Below are 23,258 nucleotides of genomic sequence, written 5' to 3'. Positions count from 1 at the left end.
TAGTTCAAAGCGTTCTGCAAATCTAATTGTCCTTGAGCAGACCTTGGTTGGTTTGAGAGAAGGGGGGCGAGGGGGAGGTGGAACTTTATTTGGTACCCCTTTGAGCACACAGGTCTGGGACGTCCATCAACCAGAAAGATGCAAATTGAAACGGACATCCCCCCCCACTTCACTGGGAAGGCGGCTTTGAGGTAGAGTTGGTGGATTTTGTGTTCCAAGTTGGCACCAGGGAAGGCCTGGATTTAGGCTTAGTAGTTGAAGCCTGGGTAGTGCGTTTGGATGATCTACTGTGTATAAATACTAAAGTGCTGCTATGCAAAAAAATGAAAATATAAAACTTAGAACAGCTGCACCATTTAAACAGGGATCTTGCACTAACATGAATAAACAATTAAAAGCCTTTAAGACCGTCTCAAATTTTGTCAAAAGAAGCTTTGAACGAAGGAACGTCCTCTATAGGTAAAGTAAGAGGTTTGCTCAAGGCTGGAATGCCAGGGTCTACTACCAGAATAGACCAGTTCTTTGTGAACATTTTTTTTCCACTGGATAGAGCTCCACAATGATTCTCAGAGGGGTAATTATCTTTTCTGGATTGGCCCAATCTTTATAGATTGCCCATTCAATTTGTTCATGAACTGGGAATCTCTTAGCCCTTGTACACACGGTCGGAGATTCCGACGGAATGTGTCCGATTGGAGCGTTTTGTCGGATATTCTGACTGTGTGTGGTATGCATCGGACTGTTTCCGTTGGAATATCCGTCGGACCAAATTTTCCAACTTGCCGGAAATATTTTCCGACAAAATGCTCCAATTGGACATACTCCGATCATGTGTAGAGAATTCCGATCGGACAAAGTGCCACGCATGCTCAGATCAAATTCCTACATCAAAGCTATTGGCTACTAGCCTGAACGTAGTCCCATCGTAACGAAATAACGTCATCACGTTCTGAACGATCGGATTTTCCGACAACTTCGTCTGACCGTGTGTACACAACAGTTTCGGACAAAATCCGACGGATTTGGTTGTCGGAATCTCCGATCGTGTGTACAAGGGCTTAGTACCCAAAGAAGGCATTGTGAAATGGGGGAGGATCAGGTGTGGCAATGCGGAGGCTTTTGAAAAACAGCAGAGGTGAGCATATCAACATTCAAAAGCATATTGCTTGAATCTGGAACATCAGGGGAATATAGGAGCCTAGCGGTGGAAAATCTTCCACGGCCTTCTCATGCCTACCTGCCTCTAGAGCAGGCATAACGGGCTCTGACTCAGGAAGAGATGGTGGGTGTAGGGAAGGAGCCTGGTGTTTTCGAGCCCCGGATAGAGATAGCTGTATTAAAGCCATCCATTGTCTGAGGAATTGTAACACAGTTGCGCAAATTAGCCTTAGTTAGGTAGGATGCATGTTGTAAGCCTGAGATTAATAATGGGCCCAGGCATGTTCGGATCCTAGTCCGCACCCACCTGAGCAATCCCGCCAGGAAGCCGTCACTGCACAACGCCAATCATAGACAGCATGGCATTTCCTGGCCCGCAGCTGCGCATGCATACACACGCCCCTTGCTAGGCTGCTCATGATTGGCGACGTGCAGCAACAGCTTTCTGGCGTGATTACTCAGGTGGGTTGGAACTAGGATCTGAACCCACCTGAGCCCATCCCTACCTGAGATAATGCTAAAATCAGATGCAGAGACCAGTGTTAAAATAAGGTCCTTCTCTAGTTGAAGGGTGTCCTGAGGCCTCCTGCATACTGTAGCCTGAAAAAGGTCAGTATAGCTTTTACAGAGATAAAAGACAGCCTGATAATTGTAACGTGCCTAGGCACACAGCCACGTAAACAATCGCCGTGCATTCTTCAGTAACAAAAAAAAAAAAAGAAAGAAAGAAAAATTGCAATTTTTGGTCAGTAATTTGCACCTCACGCACACAAATGTCCATTTACATATTGCGCAGAACAAAAATGGGAGAACAAGTTTTCATGCATTTGAGCAAAATTGCATGAACGCATATGAGCGAAAACAGGATTTTTAAAACGGCTTACCTGTAAATCCTTTTATTTGAAGTACATCAGGGAACACAGAGCCATAGTAGTTATGTGGGTTATAGGCCACCTTTAGGTGATGGACACTGGCACGCCCTAAGACAAGAAGTGCACTCCCTATATAACCCTTCCCACTACTGGGACTACCTCAGTTTTGTAGCCAAGCAATATACGTGTATACCAAAGAAGGGAGGGACCTCTGTTTCCTGGTGTACTTCAAAGAAAAGGATTTTACAGGTAAGCCATTTTAAAAATCCTGTTTTCTTTTCATACATGAGGGGACACAGAGCCATAGTAGTTACTATGTGGGATGTCCCATAGCAATGGCAACTGAAGGGAGGGAGACGCAACAAAATAAGGTAGGGCATTAAGAGGCTAGAGGACTTATACTGCAGCCTGCAGTACACTACACCCAAAGGCAATGTCCTCATGACCTTTAACATCGATTTGATAGAATCTGGTAAATGTATGGACTGAAGACCAAGTTGTGGCCTTGCAGATCTGAGCTATAGAGGCCTGGTGATGCACCGCCCAAGAGGCTCTAACAGCCCTGGTGGAGTGTGCTTTAACAGTAAAAAGGAGGAATTTTCTCCTTTAGACCATAAGCTTGAACAATCACTTGACGAATCCATTTGGAAATGGTAGATTTTGATGCAGCTTGTCCTCTTTTAGGACCTTCTGGCAGTACAAGCAAAACATCTGTTTTACTAACCTGAGCGGTCTCCTTTAAATAGACCTTGACCTTAACGTTGGGAAGTACCCTGGACCACCAAAGCACCTTGTCCTTTCAATGACAGCTGACACACCCGATACTCCTGTATTAATTTGATGTTTGTGAGTAGCCTTTTGGCTCAGCTTTTTAATTTTATTAAATGGTGAATTTTAATGCTGCACTTAGTTTGGCGCACCTGGACTTTTCTTTTTCTTATCACAGCCGTGGCATTGTTGGACTGAATCCTGAGAGGACCCGAGAGTCCAGGACTCTAGGGCCAGACGTACTGCCCGAATCTCTAGAATGTTGATGGACAAGGTCCTTTCTGACTTGGACCATTTCCCCTGGACAGAAGCTTCTTCCAGGACTGCTCCCCAGCCTAGAAGGCTGGCATCCGTTATCACTTTCCAGGATAGTGGTAGAAAGGATTTCCCCTTTTGAAGGTTGCTGGATATCAACCACCAATTGAGGCTCCGACATACCTCAGGGGATAAGTGCACTGGGAAGTTCAAAGCCTGAACATTTTTGTTCCAGGCTGACAGAATGGTGTTTTGTAGCAGTCTTGAATGCACATAAGGGACGGCCTCGAAGGAGGCCACGATCTTCCCTAACAATTTCATGCACAGCCGAATGGAAGGACTTCTCTTTGCTTTGACAAGTTGAATCAGTTATTTTATGGAGCCGATTCTTGCCTGGGGTAGGAATACCTTTCTTTTGGACGGTATCTTTGATCAGCCCCAAGGACTGTAATCTCCTTGATGATTTTAAGGAGGATTTTTTTAGGTTGAGGATCCAGCCTAGGAATTCCAGGTAGCTTACAGCTGAGATTAAACTTTGGTTTAGACCAGACACCAATTGATCTACTAAAAGCAGATTGGCTAGGACAGTTTTACCCTTAACCTGGCTAAAGGAGGTGCCAGGATTTTTGTGAACACACGTGTTGCTGTGACCAGACCGAATGGCACAGCCACAAACTGAAAATGATGATTTTCCACCTCGAAGCATAGAAATTTCCGATGAGCGGGAAATATCGGCACGTGCAGATATGCATCCTTGATATCAATGTCAAAAACTCCCCTCCTTGCAAAATGGAGACAACCGATCGGATTGACTCCATGCGAAAGGACCGGATATTTAAGTGCCGGTTCAGATCTTTGAGATCTAGAATGGGTCTTGCCTCCCCGTTTGGTTTTGGAACCATGAAAAGGTTTGAATAAAACCCTAAACCCTGTTCCTCCAAGGGAACCTCTGATATCACCTCCTTATATTATCCAGAGCTAGAAAGAGAGACTTCCTTTTCTCTGGATCTCTGGGAACATTTGATCTTAGAAAACGAGGAGACGGGAATTCTCTGATCTCTAGTTTGTAACCTAGAGAAATTGAGGCAGCCACTCATCTGTCTTGACATTATTCCTGCCAAATCTTTGAAAATTGCAAAAGCCTTCCCCCCACCCAAGCAAGCGGGGGCACCTCTTCATAAGGAGGTTTTAGCATTTTGTTTTGCGGGCTTTCTGTCCTGGGACTGCTCCTGATGTCTTCTTCTTGAGCTTGATGGTGGAGGCCGTCGAGACTGCCTAGAGGCAGATGCTTCTGGCACTGGAGAGGAAACACGTTTAAGAGGAGAAATGTTTAAAGAGGAGCTGCACCTAAAAAAAAAATATTAAAAGCCAGCAGCTACTAATATTGCAGCTGCTGACTTAATAAAATCACACTTACCTGTCCCAGGTTCCAGCGATGTCGGCGGCAGATGACGAGCGATCGCTCGTCTCGCTGCTGCCACCGCCGCCATCCTCTGTCAGGGAATTGGGAAGTGAAGCATGACAGCTTCACTGCCCGGTTCCCTACTGCTCATGCGCGATTCGCGCTGCGCGTCTCTTATGGTCCCCCGCTGTGTCTCTGGGAACTGTGTGTTTCCCAGAACACAACGGGGGGGGGGGGGGCAGAGCGTCTGCGGGGGTCTGGCCGGAAGTGGGTGCAGTTACCTGGATTATCCAGGTAACTGCACCCCCTCCCCCCTGAAAGGTGCCGATTGTGGTACCGGAGGGGGGGGGGGGATAAGATTAGCGGAACATCCCCTTTAGGGTGAAGAACCGCTTTAAACTTCTTTACTGGTAAAAAGAGAACTTTTCCCATTAGCAATGCTTTGGATATATTTATCTAGATCGTCTCCAAATAACTGTTCACCATGAAATGGGAAACTGGCCAAGAGCTTCTTACACGGTGCTTCGGCTGACCAACTTTTCAGCCACAGGACTCTGCATGTATTCATTAGTCCTAGCATAAGCTGTGAGGCTTTAATGATAGAATCTTTCATGGCATCCACCGTAAAACATAGTGCATCTGATATGCCAGCCCATTGTATCTCTACAAACTAATCCTTTATTGACTGAGATACACCAATTGCCGCAAGAACCGGCTGCACTACTGAACTTGCCAGAGACATGTTGCTCTTAAAAAGAAATTCCAACTTTTTATCTGTCGGATCCTTTAACATTTGCACATTGTCTGCCAGACAAGTGAGATTTTTATTCGATTGCAGCATCAATTGCTGGAACCCCCCCATTTCTTCTAGTATTCCTCCTCCATAGGATACAGTGTCGAAAACTTTTTGGGAGGAAAAAACTGCTTATCCGGGTGTTCCCATTCAGAATATATCAGCTTTTTTTATCCATGAATGGATAGGAAAAGCATTCCCAGATGGGGAGGCTTTAGTGATCCCAAACCAGAGGTGGGCTCATCAATAGACTGCACAACAAGCAGCGAAAAGGTTGAGCAAACCAATTTAGTAAGGGAATGTACCAGCAAACTGTCGTGTAAGACTTCTCCCTCCACATTAGGATCCTCGGGAAGAGGAGATATTAGTATCTTCCAGATCTATTGGAAGACCTTCCTGATCCCCTTCCCCTTGTACCTCAGGATGAGGGTCCTGAGCACTGGATGGGTATCTGCTACGTTTGGACCCACTATGGAGAGAGATCATAGCATCAATCTTTTTCCAAAACTAGAAATGGTAGAAGAAAAAACCTCAAGTGTGACATATATAGGGGCTGAAGTGTCCAGGGCTGCTGCATCACTCAGAGGAGGATGACATTCTCTTGGACATGGATTTAGGTTGATGTAAACAAATCGAGCCCCTAGAACCCTTTGAGGAGTTCCTGGACCCCCTTCCACTCATAGCCTGATGCACAAAGCAGAGGCACTACCAGAAGGAATGCATACACTGCTAGGCTATAGTCCAGCAAAATATTGCTGCTATTAATGCCCAGCCTGAAGCAGTAACAATGTGTCAAGTAATGCCACCTCTTTGCTCGTGTCCCTCCACAGCCAGCAGCAGCACAGTGTGCTTTTAAAAGCTTCCTCCACGTGCACCCGGCGTCGGAGAACACCGACGCTGTTAGCCCTGCCCCGCGTTGCCTACGGCTCCACCCCATTATTTAAAAAGACGGGTTTCCCCACGCGAGCGTCGGACTACAGTTACCCTCAGACCCAGAGCGAGCATGGCGGGGGGGGGGGGGGGGGGGGGGGGGGTTCACAAAAAAACGCAGCGTTTTCCCCGTTTTTTTCCAAAAATGAATCCGGGCTCTTACACCACCCCCCCCCCCCCAATCTCAGCATAGGGGGAGCCACAGGCAGGGAGACAAACCTTTTTGCTTAACGGAGGACTGCTGCTTTGGCCGGAGGAGAAGGAGGAAGTGATCGGCTCCTGATATCGCTGTTTCCAGCATGAGGCGGTGAGTGCTCAATACAGCCCCCAGCGGTGACACAGACAACATTATTTACTTAAAGTGGAAGTAAACCCTCCTATCGTTTTCAGCCAAGGAAGCTGCCATCTTGGCCTCCCTTTAATCTTTAACTGCCATGAAGCTGCACATGTGATCAGTTATGACACCAGCCATTGGATGGTTTGACAGTTTGGTTGAAAGCACAACCAATGTGACAGTTAACATTTCCGGCATGCCATGTTTTTTCAAACTGTTAGATCGATGGGTTTACTTCTGCTTTAAAGGAGACATTCATAAGAAAAATGTTAAAAATATTTCTTAGAAAACTCCACTTACCTTCCCGCCGCAGGGTTTTCTGTGGTAAACCAACAGACCCAATCTTCACCCTTCAAGGTGGGCTCCGAAAACCTTCAGGAGCAGGGGAACCTAGAGGTAACCCACAATCCTGGACCTGCAACAGCACCCTGCCAGTAAAACTTTATGGCCTCACTACCATAAAGTACTGGATCCCATGGTCCAGCTCTCTAAAAAGAGAAGCATTTACAGGCAAAACCTCCTTTCTTAGGATACGAGGCCTGGGTACCATTCAATTTGGCCCCAAAAAAAAGGATTTTTAAATACAGCTTTACAACCTGTAAAATCATTTTCTTTGAATACATCACGGGACACAGAGCAGTTATTCATGACTATCTGGATTATACGCTACCTCTAGGTGATTGGACACTGGCAACCAATAGCAAGAAGGTTCCTCCCATATAACCCCTCCCATACGGGAATTACCTCAGTTTCGTAGCAAGCAATGAAGAGTCCCAGGAAAGAGGGGAGGGATCTTTGTGTCCCGTGATGTATTCAAAGAAAAGGATTTTACAGGTAAACTGTATTTAAACATCAGTTTTTCTTTATCATACATCACGGGACACAGAGCAGTTATTCATGACTATCTGGGATGTCCTAAAGAGGGATACACAGCTAAGACAAGTCCAAACTGTCATTTGGCCCTATAAGGCCACCTGCAACACGCTATGACCAAAGATTTTCTCTTCTCAAGACCTGACATCCACCTGATAAAATCTGGTGAATTTGTGAACTGAAGACTAAGTAGCTGCTCTGCAGACCTGAGCCATAGACACCCGTCGATGCACTGCCCACGAGGCACTAACACCTCTAGTGGAATGTGCTTTCAGGTCTCTCGGTGGAATCCTATGCCTCAACTCATATGCCTGAATGATAGTTTGGCAAATCCCCTTTGAGATAGTTGAAGTCGTAGCTGCCTGTCCTTTCTTAGGACCCTCAGGCAGAATAAAAAGAGTCAGTTTTCCTGAAAGGGGCTGACGCCCTTAAGTAGACTTTAATAGCCCTTACTACATCCAGCGCATGGAGTAACTTTTCTTCCTTAGACTCTGGATTTGGAAAAAAGGAGAGCAGAATGATATCCTGATTCAAATGAAAATGGGAAACTACTTTTGGCAAAAATTCCCTACGAGGGCACAAGACTGCCCTGTCCTGGTACAGAATCAAATAAGGTTCTCTGCATGAAAGGGCGGTTAGCTCCGACACTCTTCTGGCCGAAGTTATGGCCACCAAGAAGACTAATTTCCTGGTCAATAGGACTAAAATGAATCTGCTTAATAGGCTCAAAGGGTGGATACTGAAGGGCTGATAGTATCAGATTCAAGTCCCAGGGGCATAAGGGGGGCTTAAATCGGTGGTCTTAGGTGCGTTCCCTCCCTTAAAGGTACGCACCAAGGAATGGGCTGCAATTGGTTTTTGGAAAAAAACAGATAAGGCCGAAATCTGACCTTTAATTGTGCCCAAGGCCAATCTTAAGCGTACTCCTGCCTGAAGGAAAGCAAGGATCTTTCCAATTGTATACTTACGAGGGTTACAACCTTTCACTTCGCACCATGAAATGTAGGATTTCCAAACCCTGTAGTAAATGGCCCTGGAAACCGGTTTCCTAGCATTTATCAAAGTGGACAAAGCTGCACCTCTAACCCCGTGGTCCTTTAATACCCTGGCCTCAATAGCCAGGCCGTCCTTGGAGTCCAGGGTTTTTTCTGACCCTGCGTTTTTTTTTTTTTTTAAACCGGACTGTTGAGGCCGTCGATACCGATTGGGAGAAGAAGAACTAGGTACTGAAGCACGGGGAATCTTAAAGGAGGGTCACTTATTCTTACTATTAACAGGGAGCAAAGCACTTTTCCCACCCGAGATCTTTTGGATATACCTATCCAGATCTTTGCCAAACAGGCATTCACCATGAAAGGGAAAAGTTGCAAGAAGCTTTTTGCATGGTGTTTCGGCCGACCAGTTTTTCAGCCACAAGACCCTGCGCATATGTACCAACAGAAGTGCACAAAGAGACATCTGTTGGATCGCATCTTTTAATGCGTCTACTGAAAAGCACAAGGTGCGAGGGAGCTCCGATAATTCTTCGATAGCTTCTTCTTGACAAGGAAGGCTCCTGACCAAATTCTTAACATGATCTTTTAAGGACTGGCAGATGCCAATAGCCGCTATCGCTGGCTGAACAGCCGAACCAGCTACTGTAAAGGAGGCCTTTAGCAAAGTTTCGAGCTTTTTATCCGCCGGATCCTTAAATACCTGACCGTTATCCACTGGGCAGGTCAAATTTTTATTCACTGAAGGAATGGCAGCATCCACCAGAGGTGTACCCCACTTCTTCCTGAATTTCTCCTCCACAGGATACAAGAGGGGAAACCTTTTTGGAGGTAAATATATCCTGTCAGGATGATCCCAATCTGCATAGATCACCTGTTCTAACAATGGATGCACAGGAAATGCCTGGGAACCCTGCAGAGGTCGAAGAGAACCCAAAGTAGAACAGGAGGGTCCAGTTTCCTGGACTGGGGGTAATTTAAACCCAGCTCAAACCATCTCTGTCAGAGAATGGACAAATAATTTTTGGGAATGCGAGGCTGAGAATGGCTCGTCCGAGCTAGACTCTCCTATTGAAGAGTCCTCCGCTTCTTCTTCCCGATCCTTTGCGACCAGATCCTCCTCCCACTCTGGGTCTGGGTCCCCTGGCCCTGCCTGGTTATTAGAGTCCTGATGCTCAGATGACTCACCATCATGATCAGGCTCTGGAGAGGGAGATATGTTACGTTTTCTCCCTGCTTGTGTTACCAAGGCAATCATACCTGCTATTTTACCTTCAAGGCCAGATAAGGCAGATGCCAAATCATCTTTAGCAACATAAGCTGAGGCAGGGGTACCAGTTGTAGCCACAATGCCTGACAAATGCAATGGCTCAGCCAAGCCAGAAGCCGTAGGACCTTCAGCGGAAGCTGGGATAATATCCTCAAGAGCTTGATCTCCTGCTTTTCAAGGAGGCACTCTTAACCCTGTATTGGTCTTGCTCCCTGTTCCCTTTTTCCTGGAGGACATTGCTTACAAGTATGGGAAGACAGCACTCCCTCTGAGCTAACTGTAATCCAGTATACAGCAGCCATTAGAGTTTCAACACTGTCCCCTTTAACCTGATGCAACTGTGTCCAAAAAAGAATCACGTGCCCAACATGCTCTATGCCTCCACGCACACACCAGGTGAACTGCCTCTTTTAAAGGTCCCAAATGGCACCAATCGATCCACGCGGTAAGCATGGTAGCCGAACGTATACTGCAAGTGGTGCCAAAATACGGCGCATCCCAGAGGAAGTACTCACCAGTCCACGCTGCAGGACCTGAGAAGCCAGGCCCAATCTTCCCCCATCACGGCGGGTAGTGCCTCTGTGGACTTTCAAGGACCAGGTCCCCCATCTTGGGGTCCACACCCTTGTGCCTGTAAAAGCACCCTTTGGGTTTATCTTGGGCAAGTTGATGACCAGAATACCAATATCCAAGGGTCCAGCGCGTAGATAGGACACATTACAAGCAAAACCTTGTTCTTACAGCGAGGCTCGGGTACCATTCCTTTAGCTTCGTGCCATCCGAACGGATTCGATTACAACACCCTCACTAGAGCGCTCAATTGATGAAATTTTGAAGAGCTTCACGTTTGTGACCATCACCTGAAGACACTGGCGAAAAAATTGAGGTAATTCCCGTATGGGAGGGGTTATATGGGAGGAACCTTCTTGCTATTGGTTGCCAGTGTCCAATCACCTAGAGGTAGTGTATAACCCAGATAGTCACGAATAACTGCTCTGTGTCCCGTGATGTATGATAAAGAAAAAGTACCCTTTGAATGGATCTGGTTAGCAAGACTAGCCCCAGCAAGGACTGCTCCAGTGGAGCTCAGCACATCTTTACTCATGATCAACAGACACTGGTGAAAAAAAAATGAGGTAGTCCCACTATTGGGAGGGGTTATATAGGGAGTGCACTTCTTGTCTTAGGGCGTGCCAGTGTTTATCACCTAAAGGCGCAAGTACATAAAAATAAAAAAAAAGTCTGAAAAAGTAAATGCTCAAACAGGAGCATTTTGTGCAAGAAGCCTTAGGCCGCGTACACACGCGCGGACTGTTCGCCCAACCTTGTCCGCTGAACAGTGTTTGGGCGGACAGTCCGCTCGTGTGTGGGGCTTCAGCGGACAGTTTCAGCGGACAGTTGGCCGAACAAGGTCTTACGGAAATTCCGAAAAACTGTCCGCTGAAACAAGGTTTCAGCGGACTGTTCGCTCGTGTGTAGGCTTGTTCGGCCAACTAAGTCTCGCGCATGCTCAGAAAGGATTTCCACGTCGGAAGGTTGCATTGCAGTGTATAGGACGTCGTATTTTTCGTCCCGTCGTACGTGCCGTTCACGTCATCGCGCACGGTTTCAGCAAACTGTTCGTCCGTCGTGTGTGGCCATGTCCGTCCATGCTAAGTTTGAGCGGACTGTTCGCTCAAACTGTTGGACGGACAAAGTTGGGCCAACAGTCCGCGCGTGTGTACGCGGCCTTAGTCTAAGCAGTCTGAACGTTTTAAATGCCTTTGAGAGAGCAAATATTTGCTTAAAAGCATTTGCTACGGTTCTCTTTCGCCTGATTTCTGTCATTTCTGTTAGTGAGGGTATTCTGCTAAGGGCTTTTCATGGAGTAGTGTGCAAAATTTTTGTAAAAGTGTCCGTAGAAGCAGTACACAGCAACCTAGGTGGTGACCATCCTGTAGAAAAATGGGCAGGATGAAGCACCGCAGTACCTTATAAAGAGCTCTAAGTGGAAATGGAGGTTAGAAGCGTGACCTGTGGTATGATGCAATACCTGGTCACCCACCTGTGACAAAGCCCTTGACAATTTTACACTGCATATATGTGAAAACATTCCAAATACATTCCCAGTTTCATGACAGTTCTAGCGTCTAAACACTTATAAACCGGGATACATAAATAATCTATGTCTCAGTTGCTGTGGGACTAAACTAAAATCAGAGACACAGGGTGACCCTGTCTTACCTCTATCATTTTTACTGATCCCTATATAGGCTCCATGCTTTGCCCGTCATGGTGGGTATACCCACAAAGGGGGGTCTGCAGCACAAGGATTGAACATGGTCCTGGACCTGTATAGAACCCTGCTGATAACTACACATTGCACCAACTGCTTAGGTGAGCGCCCAATGCAGGATTCTGCACCAAAGCAACATTACACAGGCTGCCCCCATGGCCTGGGGTCCAGGTACAGCTCCCACGGTTGCACCCCTTGTATTGTTGTATTAGAAGACAGTGAAGAGTTGAAGAGTTAACTGACAAATCTGAAGTTAAAATATTAACCACTTCCCGACCAGCGCACGACGATGTACGTCGACAGAATGGCACGGGCAGGCATATTGGCATACAGGTACGTCCAATATTCGATGCCGCCCTGCCATCGGGAGCGCACCGCCGGTGGCGCGCTCCCGCGCTGGTCGGGACCCCCGTGAGTCCGGTCGCGGGACCCGCGGACTCGATTGCCGCGGGCATCCCCGCGATCGTCTCACGGAGCGGCCGAATGGAGGAAATGCTGTGTAAACAACATTTTTCCATTCTGCCTAGCAACTAGTGACGCTGATCTCTGCTCCATGTGATTGGAGCAGAGATCAGTGTACACTAAATGAAAGCCCAACCCCCCCACAGTTAGTAACACACCCCTAGGAACACTTAACCCCTACACTGCCACCCACTGGTTAACCCTTTCACTGCCAGTGTCATTTACACAGGAATCACTGCATTTATATAGCAGTGATTACTGTATAAATGACAATGGTCCCAAAAATGTGTCAAAAATGTCCGATGGGTCCCCGACAATGTCGCAGTCACAATAAAAAAATCGCAGATCGCCGCCATTACTAGTAAAAAAATAAAATAATAAAAAATAATTAATAAAAATGCTATAAAACTATCCCTATTTTGTAAACGCTATAACTTTTGCGCAAACCAATCAATCGCTTATTGCGTTTTTTTTTACCAAAAATATGTAGAAGAATACGTATCGGCCTAAACTGAGGGAAAAAAAAGTTTTTTTATATATTTTTGGGGGATATTTATTATAACAAAAAGTAAAAAATAATGCGTTTTTTTTTCAAAATTGTCGCTCTATTTTTGTTTATAGCGCAAAAAATAAAAACCGCAGGGGTGATCAAATACCACCAAAAGAAAGCTCTATTTGTGGGAAAAAAAGGACGTCAATTTTGTTTGGGAGCCACGTCGCACGACCGCGCAATTGTCAGTTAAAGCGACGCAGTGCCGAATCGCAAAAAGTGGTCTGGTCTTTGACCAGCAAATTGGTCCGGTCTGAAAGTGGTTAAACTAGTTAAAAGAGAACGTCACATGTTGAACATGTTACACCCGTACTTGGGGCGTAACATGTTCATGTTGCAGGTGACCAATCAGCTGAAAATACCAGCCTAAAACCCAGTGTCCATGAATATCAAGCCTGTGTCATGTAGTGTATGTTTAAGAAAGTGTTTGATGATTTACATGGACAGAAAGGTTACCAAAATAATTATATTTTTTTTAAATGAGAAGCCTTTAGTAGTACTTACTTGCAATAATTGGGGGGGGGGTTAAGTGTTAAATTTAGAGGTCAAGTGTAGCTTTAAAGAGAAACCGAACTCTGGAAACTGTGTCCAAAACAAAAAGTCAGGGAAACGGCAAAGGACCAATCACTAGTAGTTGCATGAGGTCTTCATACAGCTGATCTCTCCCACATTACCTATAATCCTGCCTTGTTCTGCACTGTATCTCTGTGTGGGGTCAAGTAGCCACCTAGGGTGGCAGAGTAAGAGGCAGAGTTTTTCTTCCCAATACATATTCCCGATGTGCTTCCAGAAAGCAGAACGCTCAGCTAATCATCAATCAGATATCACCAAAAAGCACAGCATTACTTGAGACTAGAATTTAGAGGCAGCAGTGCCTTAACGCTTATGAATTGTAATAAAAAAAAAAAGTGTAAAGATATTGTATCAAGTGCTGGCCTATGCTTCCTATGGCTTTTGGACACACCACAATTGGCCAAGCAACTTGAATGGCACACGATGTGCATGGGGATAGTTACATATGCATTTTAAAAGAGAATTCCCCTTACACTATGTCCCTTTGACCATTGTTGTCAATCACTTCAGCTACTTCTTTATACGTACCATTGTGTGCTTATATTACAATCTGCACAAAAAAGCATATATGTTTTCAGTTTTGGTAACAACCGCCAGACCATCTAACATGGATATAAAAAAAAAAAATATGCTTTAATGGATATGACACAATTTGTTGAGGTGTCAGTCTACAGGGAAATACAGTATAATTTTAGGCAGACATAAGGAAGACACTAAATGATTTGTTTGAGATAAGCATCCCGTTTTAGGTTTTGCACAGGGTCTTCTGTTACATTGTGCCTTTGAGAAAGATATATTAAGAGAATGGGAAAGAAGGCTTGCCATGCACAGATTTATTTAGCTTGGCTTTTTTAATCTGAATATTAGAAAGGCACAACCATCTAGCTCAAAAATGCCAACATCTTTAATTACAAAAAAGTTTATTTTATGAAATTACTCAAAATTGTGGCATCTTAGTAGTGAAGAATTGTTGAAGGGTTCAGGGTTGTTCAGGGTTGTCAATGGACATTACTGTGAGAAAACACACTGTTTCCACATCAAAGTGTTGTGTAAATAACTCAACACTGTGGATAAAAGTAATATATAGACTACCAGATGGAGTGTGGCTACATGACTGCAGCACAGCCCGCAAAGCTGTAGTGTTGGTAAAAAGCCTAAAATACCTTGCAAACGAATCTATCTAGCTAATGAAAAGGAAGGTGTCTTACATAGTGTTCTGTACAATAGCAGTTATAAAATGCTGCAGGATGGCCTGCTCTTACCATTGGCATCTTGTACTCCAGTTAAAGCCCCAACAGCTGCAGCCGTTTCTCCTGACAAAACGATCTGTCCTCCTCCCTGAAGTGTGGCTTCTGCTAAGGTGGCTACTGCATGAGCCGCTGCTTCACTATAGTGAAACAAAAATAAAATGACAGAAGCAGGCATTCTTTTATAGCATAAAGTTATTGTAAAACCTCACCTTGTAAAACAACCCATTCAGTTTAAAATAGAAATGAAAAGCAAACCATTTGTGTATAGATTAAAAAGATAAAAACCTTATAAATAACTTTTTTTTTTTTTTTTATTAGAAGTGATCAAATTCCCTCTGTTCTCAACTGTATAAGAGCTAGGGGTGGACAGACATCAGGACACTACTCTTCCCAGTGAAAGGTGAAAGGCGGGGGGTCAACAGGATAAGGTCTGATCATTGGAGGAGAGCATTGGAGTACGTGCTACAGCAGGCACATATCAGGAATATGAAATGTTGGGCTTACATATTCTTTTAATTTTAAACTAAAACCAACAACCTCACTCAACATTCTGAGGAATCTACCAACTACAATTCTATATTCTACAGGTTGTGTCAGATAAATATCGAGGTGTTATTATGCAAATACTTGAACCAGCCATTATTCCTACCCCTATCAGTTCTTCAATGTTTAAAATTGAATGTCCCCAAAATGTACTTACTAGTTTTAGGTAAAGTGAGGGAAGTAGAAACTGACAGATTTTAATCGTTGTGTCCCACTGGATACATTTCCAGAGGTGAAATCCTCTCAACACAAACAGCAATAAAAACCCGACTAAGGCTTGGTTCACACCAATGCGAATTGGATGCAGCTTACACTGAACCCAATTTGCAGAAATATTTAAAATCTATTAGTTTGAATGAAACTGGTTCACATATGTGCGTTGCCTTCGCACTCCGCATAGTCTAAAAAAGTTTGCGTTTTCTATGCATTGCGGTGCGAAATGCAGGCACAATCTTCTATGGGAACGCATCTGAATCGCAGCTGCATTCCGTTCTGAACAGGAATTCTCTCTCCCTCCTCACTACACCTCCCCCTTCTCCCAGGTCAGCTGATCTGCAGCTGCAACGGTGCAGAACCGCCAAAAAAAAAAACAAAAAAAAAAAACCTGACAGACAATAACATTTTGTCTACAACACCGGCAAGTATGGTGACGTACACTTAAATACAAGCCTTACAGTTCTGGATAGGTCAAACCATCACACCCTTCACCAGGACATATATTTTTTACTTTATACAACTCCACATATTTCATAAATCATCTGTGTTCTGCTCAAAGACCCTAACCCTATATAAAGCTTGCCATAATTGTGGCAATTCTTCAAATGTTTTCAATACCTCTCTGCTAGACTGTAACTAAACATTGATGATATGGCACATTAAAGAGGAGCTGCACCTTAAAAAAAAATATTAAAAGTCAGCTGCTACAAATACTGCAGCTGCTGACTTTTAATAAATGGACACTTACCTGTTCCAGGGTCCATGTCGGCAGCAGATGACGAGCAATCGCTCATCTCTCAGCTGCCCCCGCCGCCACCCCGTCAGGGAATCAGGAAGTGCGGCTTCACTGCCCGTAGGGTGGAAGTCCGCTTTAAAGTGGTTCTAAAATCTAAAACTTTTTTTTTACCTAAACCCCTTGGCGCCGACAGCACGCAGTATGCAAATATGCAGCCTCTTCGTGGGTCTTAACGCAGAGTGGCCACATATTTGTGGCCCTGTGTAAACAACTTACCGTGCTGAGAGCGCGCTCCCTGCACACTCCCAGCATGGTAGCTGGCAGGGATCAGTAAGCTGCCATTGCATACTTGCGATCGGGACCTTTCCGTTCGTGTGACACGAATAGCAAATTACAGTGGTCACATGATTCAAATGCTTGCTTTCGCCTCCCAGCTTTTAGAGCTCTTAAAGGGCCAGGAGGCAGTCAGTGGAAAGAGGTTAATGCAGTCCTTGCATTAAGGTAAAAAATGTTTAAGTAAATTATATTGAACAGATGATTATTCATTTACATCCCTTCACACATAGAAGTAAATTGCTATCCAATTTTCATCCATCAAAGGATGGATGAAAAATGGACTGACAGAACACCCATCGAAAAGACCCTTAAAGGACTTTCTAGTCAACTTTAAATGTATTATCTTACAGTTGTCTATGTATGTCTCTTTTAAAGTGGTAATAAACCAGAAACCAAAAATTTATTATATTGCAGCTTACCAATCATCAGATGTGGTGACTGTATTAGGTTTTTTTCTTTTGGCTTTTTTCCTGTTTTCACCTGGTGATCTAGCCAGTAACACAACTCCTGTATTAGTGAGGCATCACTTTGGATAAATGAGAATAGGAGGCACAGCAGCCTCATCAGTCCGAGGGGGGGGGGGTTAAATGTATTAGCAGATTTAAATAGAATAATTGAAGCCAAACTCCAGCCAATGCTTTTAAATCAGTTAGAGCAGACCACTTTTTTTCTTCTTTTGGGATTTTACATGAATAAAAGCTGATTTTAAGTACCCCTGCCAGCGTTAAATGTTTTGTCTCATCCATGTAAACTGATACATTCTTTTGGAGAGCTTGCACTTTTGAAAGACAACATATTTGCTGGCTGGATCAACAGATGAACATAAAAGAAAGCCTAAAAACGAAAATGAAATGCAGCCATCACAAGAATTGGTAAGATGTAATATATTACATTTGCTTTGGGTTTAATACTGCTTTAAATAACTCAATCATTACGGTCTTTCAAGCATGAACATTGCTTTGTTGAAAAAAAAAATAAAAAAATAAAAAACACACAAATAAAATATGCACAAGGATACCTCTCAAAATCTTAAAAAAAAAAAAAAAAAAAAAAAAAAAAAAGAAATCATCAGTAAATGTATGTAATAACCTGTTTACTGCACGAGTTTCAAAACTGTCTCAGTTAAAATTCAGCATGCAAGTATAACATTTCAAATGATCAGCATGCAGAAGAATCCAACCCCAAATTACATTGCACATGGCAACTTTTCTCTCTAGACAACAAGACTAAAGTTTGCTACATTGCAGAGAACATAGTTCATTTATATATTGTACATTTCAATACATATTTTCAAGACAGTCAAAAATAACAGTTAACTTCGTGTACGGCTTACCCTAGTGTCCGACTGAAAAAAGGGGGCTGGCAGGACCTATAGGATGTGTAAACACAAACTCAGAAGAAATAAAAATAACCATTCACATATCCAGCCATTTTCATGTAGAAAGTCTCATCAGCAGTGCAAGTCGAGTCATGGACTGCAGAATACTGGTATAATTACCTGTTTAGTGCCATGGTGACTGTAGCACCTTGCGCCATGTCATGTGATGCAGCAACGGCAGCTTCAGCTAGGGAAGCAACAGCTTGAGTGGCTTCAGACGCTTGTGTTGTTTGAATGGTCATCTCTCCACCTTGAAGTGTTGCCCAGTTTTGTTCTACCTGACAGAATAAATGTTGTACATTTCATTACACAATACATATAACATTTCATATTATACAACATTAGCCCTATCAAAACAATTTCTCTGACCTTAGTGCACATTTCAGGTAAAGATCATAATGCAAATGTTGTAAAACGTCTTTTTAATTGCACATAATAGTTCTATCATGTGATCAACGTGTTGACATTTTATTCTCAGTAGGCACACAAACACACACAAAAACAAAGCTTCATTCCTTGAAAAGAAATTGCCATAGAAGTGACAAAATACAGACTGGCAATTACATTCCAATGACTCTTTGAAATACTCATAGGCTTAATATGCAGTATAATAATTTTTACATGTATAATCACAACACAAAGAATGTACCTGCATATGCAGCTGCAAACGATGTTCATTTCACAAGAGTATTTTTTACAATAACAAACTTTGTGCTGTATGTTTCTGTACATAAACAAAAGTGCATGTCTTACCTCACCATCACTGACTGTAGAATAATTAACTTGTGCAACAGTTACTGTAGTTGGTAGCTCTGAAGCATCTGCCAATGTGGCAACAGTAGCACCTGTGCCAACCTGGAAGGAATGAGCAAGATAGATATATTATGCAGATATATAAAATTACCATAAGCGCATATTACTAAAGTGGAGCCACAGTTCTACTGTCATCTTTTATGAGCTCTGTGCCATGGGCCCAAAGATCTTCAGAAATGTGGATGCTGTTTGCACACAGACATTAGATATATAACATGGCCCTCTAGACAGCAACAGATATGCTCCAATAATATGGAAACTTTAGCACACTTTTTACATTTAGCTATAATAAATAGCCCCAAAACATATCTGAAAAAACAAACATCTCTTCATCAATTTAGGCCAATATGTATTATACAGCTTTTTGGTAAAAAAATTAATTTAAAAAAATTTAAAAATTGCAATAAGCGTATACAGATTGGTTTGCACAAACACTACACTATAGCGTCTACAAAATAAAGGATAGATTTATAGCATTTTATTTATTTTTTGTTAACTAGTAATGGTGGAGATCTGTGATTTTTATTTGGACTGTGGTATTGTGGCAGACAGATCGGACACTTTTCACACTATTTTGGGACCACTGGCATTTATACAGCGATCAGAGCTATAAATAGCCTTTGATTACTGTATGAATGTCCCTGGCAGGGAAGGGGTTAACACTAGGGGGCGATCAAGTGGTTAAATGTGTGTCCTAGGGAGCGAAACTAACTTGGAGAGGGTGGCTGCCTGGGGGGGGGGGGACCGATTGTTGTTCCTAAGCAGTAGGAACAGATCACTCTCCTCATCCTAGAGAAGAACGGAGATCTATCTGTTTACATTGACAGATCTCCGTTTTCTTCTCAGGAGTAAACGCTGGTAGCCACCAGCCACACGCACAGGCTCCTACGTCACATGGCACGCACCCTATACAGCTTAAAGTGCCCGCCATATGGCTACGGTGACTCACGCAGGAGTGTCATTCTGCTGCCAGCAGGTGATCGGCAAGCGGTTAAGGTTATTTCAGAGAGCAGGTGGGCACACTATGTCTAGAGTAACAGATTTAACCTTCACATATAGAAAGGCTTCTTCACAGTAAAAGCTGGGAAAATGTGGATTAGACTCAGGAACTGTAGCCCGTAAAAAAAATTAAAAAAAATAAAATAAAAGAAAAGGCGCTGGCATTTCTAAATATATATATATATATATATATATATATATATATATATATATATACACACACACACACACAATATATATATATATATATATATATATATAGATATTAACATTTATAGGTAACAACACCAGCAACTGCTGATCCAGGGAAAAATCAGATTTTGTTCAGGGATCAGGAAGGGATTTTTTTTTTCCCCACCACTGAAAAAAATTGGACCATGCGTTATAGTGTTTTTTTTGCATGGTACAGTGATCAGGGGAGCCCAGAGTGATGACAGTAAAATCCAAGTAACATGCAAAATAAATCCATACTATGTATGCAACAATAAATGATCAAGTACCACTAAAGTATCTTTACGTGTCCTCCTTTAGGAAGGGATTTTCTTTCCAACAGGGCAAATGATAGACATGAGGATGGAGAATGTGGGTATTGTGAAAGGCACTTTATAGGGATTTTTTTTGTTTACACCCTGTGGACTTGCATTTATATAAGGCTGTTGCTTCTGCTAAAAATCTTCCCAGCATCCTCTCAGAGTGTGTGACAGAGTTAACTGTAGCTACTGCTACAGAGGAAAGTTGTGCCACCTATCCCTTTCTGCCATTCACAAAACTCGTATTATTATACTCCCACAATGCATCACGTTCTATGAATGGGCCACCACCTATTCAGTCTCAAGCTAAAAAATTATACTGCTAAATTTATAACAACACTAGTTTATATGCACTGACAACAAACCTGAATAAGGGATACTGTGCCATCTGGATTGCTGATAGTCTGTACCACAGTCTGTGATGGGACAAGGTGAGCAATGCCATGTGCTGTTGCCACATGGTGTGTCTGCTGATCCTCAAATGCATATAACAGATCTTCCCTTCCGTGCTGCTTGTAACAGTTCTTTACGATCGTTCTTAGTGCTTGTGTCCAAGATACCTGTAAAAAAAGTGCAATTCCCATTCTGATCAATAGAATCGCTGACCAATATCAATCAGCATCAATTACTAATATCAAATCCATTTTAAGCATCTAATAGCTGCCATATTAACTTTAAATATACAATAAAGTGTCTGGGTGTATGTGTAGTATAATATATACATACATACATACACACACACACACACAGTATCTCACAAGTGTGAGTAAACCCCCTCACATTTTTGTAAATATTTTATAATATCTTTTCATGTGACAACACTAAAGAAATTACACTTTGCTACAATGTAAATTAGTGAGTGTACAGCTTGTATAAGTGTAAATTTGCTGTCCCCTCAAAATAACTCAATACATACCCATTAATGTCTAAACCACTGGCAAAAAAAGTAAGTGAAAAAGTCCAAATTGGACCCAATTAGCCATTTTCCCTCCCCGGTGTCATGTGACTCGTTAGTGTTACAAGGTCTCAGGTGTGAATGGGGAGCAGGTGTGTTGCATTTGGTTATTGCTCTCACTATCTCATACTGGTCACTGGAAGTTCAACATGGCACCTCATGGCAAAGAACTCTGAGTATCTGAAAAAAAAAAAATTGTTGCTCTAAATAAAGATGGCCTAGGCTATAAGAAGATTGCCAAGACCCTGAAACTGAGCTGCAGCACGGTGACCAAGACCATACAGCGGTTTAACAGGACAGGTTCCACTCAGAACAGGCCTCGACATGGTCGACCAAAGATGGGTGCATGTGCTCAGCATCATATCAAGAGTAGGGATGAGCTCAGGCGTATTCGCATGGTCCATGTGCTGAGCCCACCAGGAAGTCGGCGCAGCGCTGCGCTAATCACAGGCAGTGAGACATTGCCCCGATGTGCGGCTGCAGAGATCGGGCAATGTTACACTGCCTGTAATTAGCGCAGCGCTGCGCCGACTTCCTGGTGGGCTCTGCATGTGGACCATGCGAACATGCCTGAGCTCATCCCTGGTCAAGAGGCTGTCTTTGGGAAATAGACATATGTGTGCTGCCAGCATTGCTGCATAGGTCGAAGGGGTGGGGGTCAGTTTGTCAGTGCTCAGACCATAAGCCCCATACTGCATCAAATTGATCTGCATGACTGTCTTGCCAGAAGGAAGCCTCTCCTAAAGATGATGCATAAGAAAGCCGGCAAACAATTTGCTGAAAACAAGAAGACTAAAGTACATGGATTACTGGAACCATGTCCTGTGGTTTGACGAGACCAAGATAAACTTACTTGGTTCAGATGGTGTCAAGCGTGTGTGGTGGCAATCAGGTGAGGAGTACAAAGACAAGTGTGTCTTTCCTACAGTCAAGCATGGTGGTGGGAGTGTCATGGCCTGGGGTTGCATGAGTGCTGCTGGCACTGGGGAGCTACAGTTTATTGAGGGAACCATGAATGCCAACATGTACTGTGACATACTGAAGCAGAGCATGATTCCCTCCCTTTGGAGACTGAGCCGCAGGGCAGTATTACAACATGATAATGACCCCCCCCACCCCCCCCCCCCCACCTCCAAGACAACCACTGCTTTGCTCAAGAAGCTGGGGGTAAAGGTGATGGACTGGCCAAGCAAGTCTCCAGACCTATTGAGCATCTGTGGGGCATCTTCAAACGCAAGTTCTCTAACATCCACCAGCTCTGTGATGTTGTTCGTCATGGAGGAGTGGAAGAGGACTCCAATGGCAACCTGTGAATCTCTGGTGCCCAAGAGGGTTAAAGCAATGCTGGAAAAGAAGGGTGGCCACACAAAATATTGACACTTTGGGCCCAATTTGGACATTTTCACTTAGGGGTGTACTCACTTTTGTTGCCAGCAGTTTAGACATTAATGGCTGTGTGTTGAGCTATTTTGAGGGGACAGCAAATTTACACTGTTATACACGCTCACTACCTTACAGTGTAGCAAAGTGTAATTTCTTCAGTGTTGTCACATGAAAAGATATAATAAAATATGAGGGGTGTACTGACATCCTGTACATTATATATATATATCATTTTTCAACACACACACACACTTGCTTCAAATGCTTAAAGTGAATGTTGTCACATGGAAAATGTTGACTTGTCTGTAAATGGCCTGTGTCCAAAAATATGGCGTTTACAGTTAAAGTGGAAGTCCAGGTAAACCTAATCTATCTAATCCTGTAAAGCAAAAATAGCTGTACTTACCTATTCTGTAGGCAATCCGGTCTCCTGCGGTGGAAGCTGTGCGCAGGAAAGGACGGACAACGGATGTGAAATGGCTGGGAAGTGACGTCACCCATAGGCTTACTACGGGGCTTCTGTAGTCGGCTGCCTCTCCTGCCCCTGCCTCAACACTGAAGCCGCCGCTTACAGCTGATGCTGGGACTGGACCGGGTGCAGAATAGCCAAGT

At 43.7% G+C, this 23,258-nt stretch overlaps 1 protein-coding gene across 6 annotated transcripts in view; it reads right to left on the bottom strand.

Annotated features, from left to right (window-relative positions):
* The window catches only part of NRF1 (nuclear respiratory factor 1), a 127,848-nt gene that overhangs the window by 30,981 nt on the left and 73,609 nt on the right, over positions 1-23,258 (bottom strand). For 3 of the 6 annotated variants that reach the window (XM_077471968.1, XM_077471972.1, XM_077471969.1), the window contains exons 7-11: positions 20,674-20,868; positions 18,720-18,821; positions 18,087-18,244; positions 17,922-17,957; positions 14,770-14,894 (exon numbers count right to left, since the gene is read on the bottom strand). In XM_077471968.1, the coding sequence (XP_077328094.1) occupies positions 14,770-14,894; positions 17,922-17,957; positions 18,087-18,244; positions 18,720-18,821; positions 20,674-20,868 (616 nt within the window). Of the gene's footprint in view, positions 1-14,035; positions 14,110-14,769; positions 14,895-17,921; positions 17,958-18,086; positions 18,245-18,719; positions 18,822-20,673; positions 20,869-23,258 lie in introns of all 6 variants that reach the window. The other 3 variants (XM_077471971.1, XM_077471973.1, XM_077471970.1) reach the window with 3 other exon arrangements.

Source organism: Lithobates pipiens, unplaced genomic scaffold, assembly GCF_037356315.1.
Source record: "Lithobates pipiens isolate NorthernLeopardFrog02 unplaced genomic scaffold, aLitPip1_a1.2 Scaffold_8, whole genome shotgun sequence".
NCBI classification, from domain to species: Eukaryota; Metazoa; Chordata; class Amphibia; order Anura; family Ranidae; genus Lithobates; species Lithobates pipiens.
Note: the sequence above shows the minus strand (reverse complement) of the source record. Positions and strands in the feature narration are given on the sequence as shown.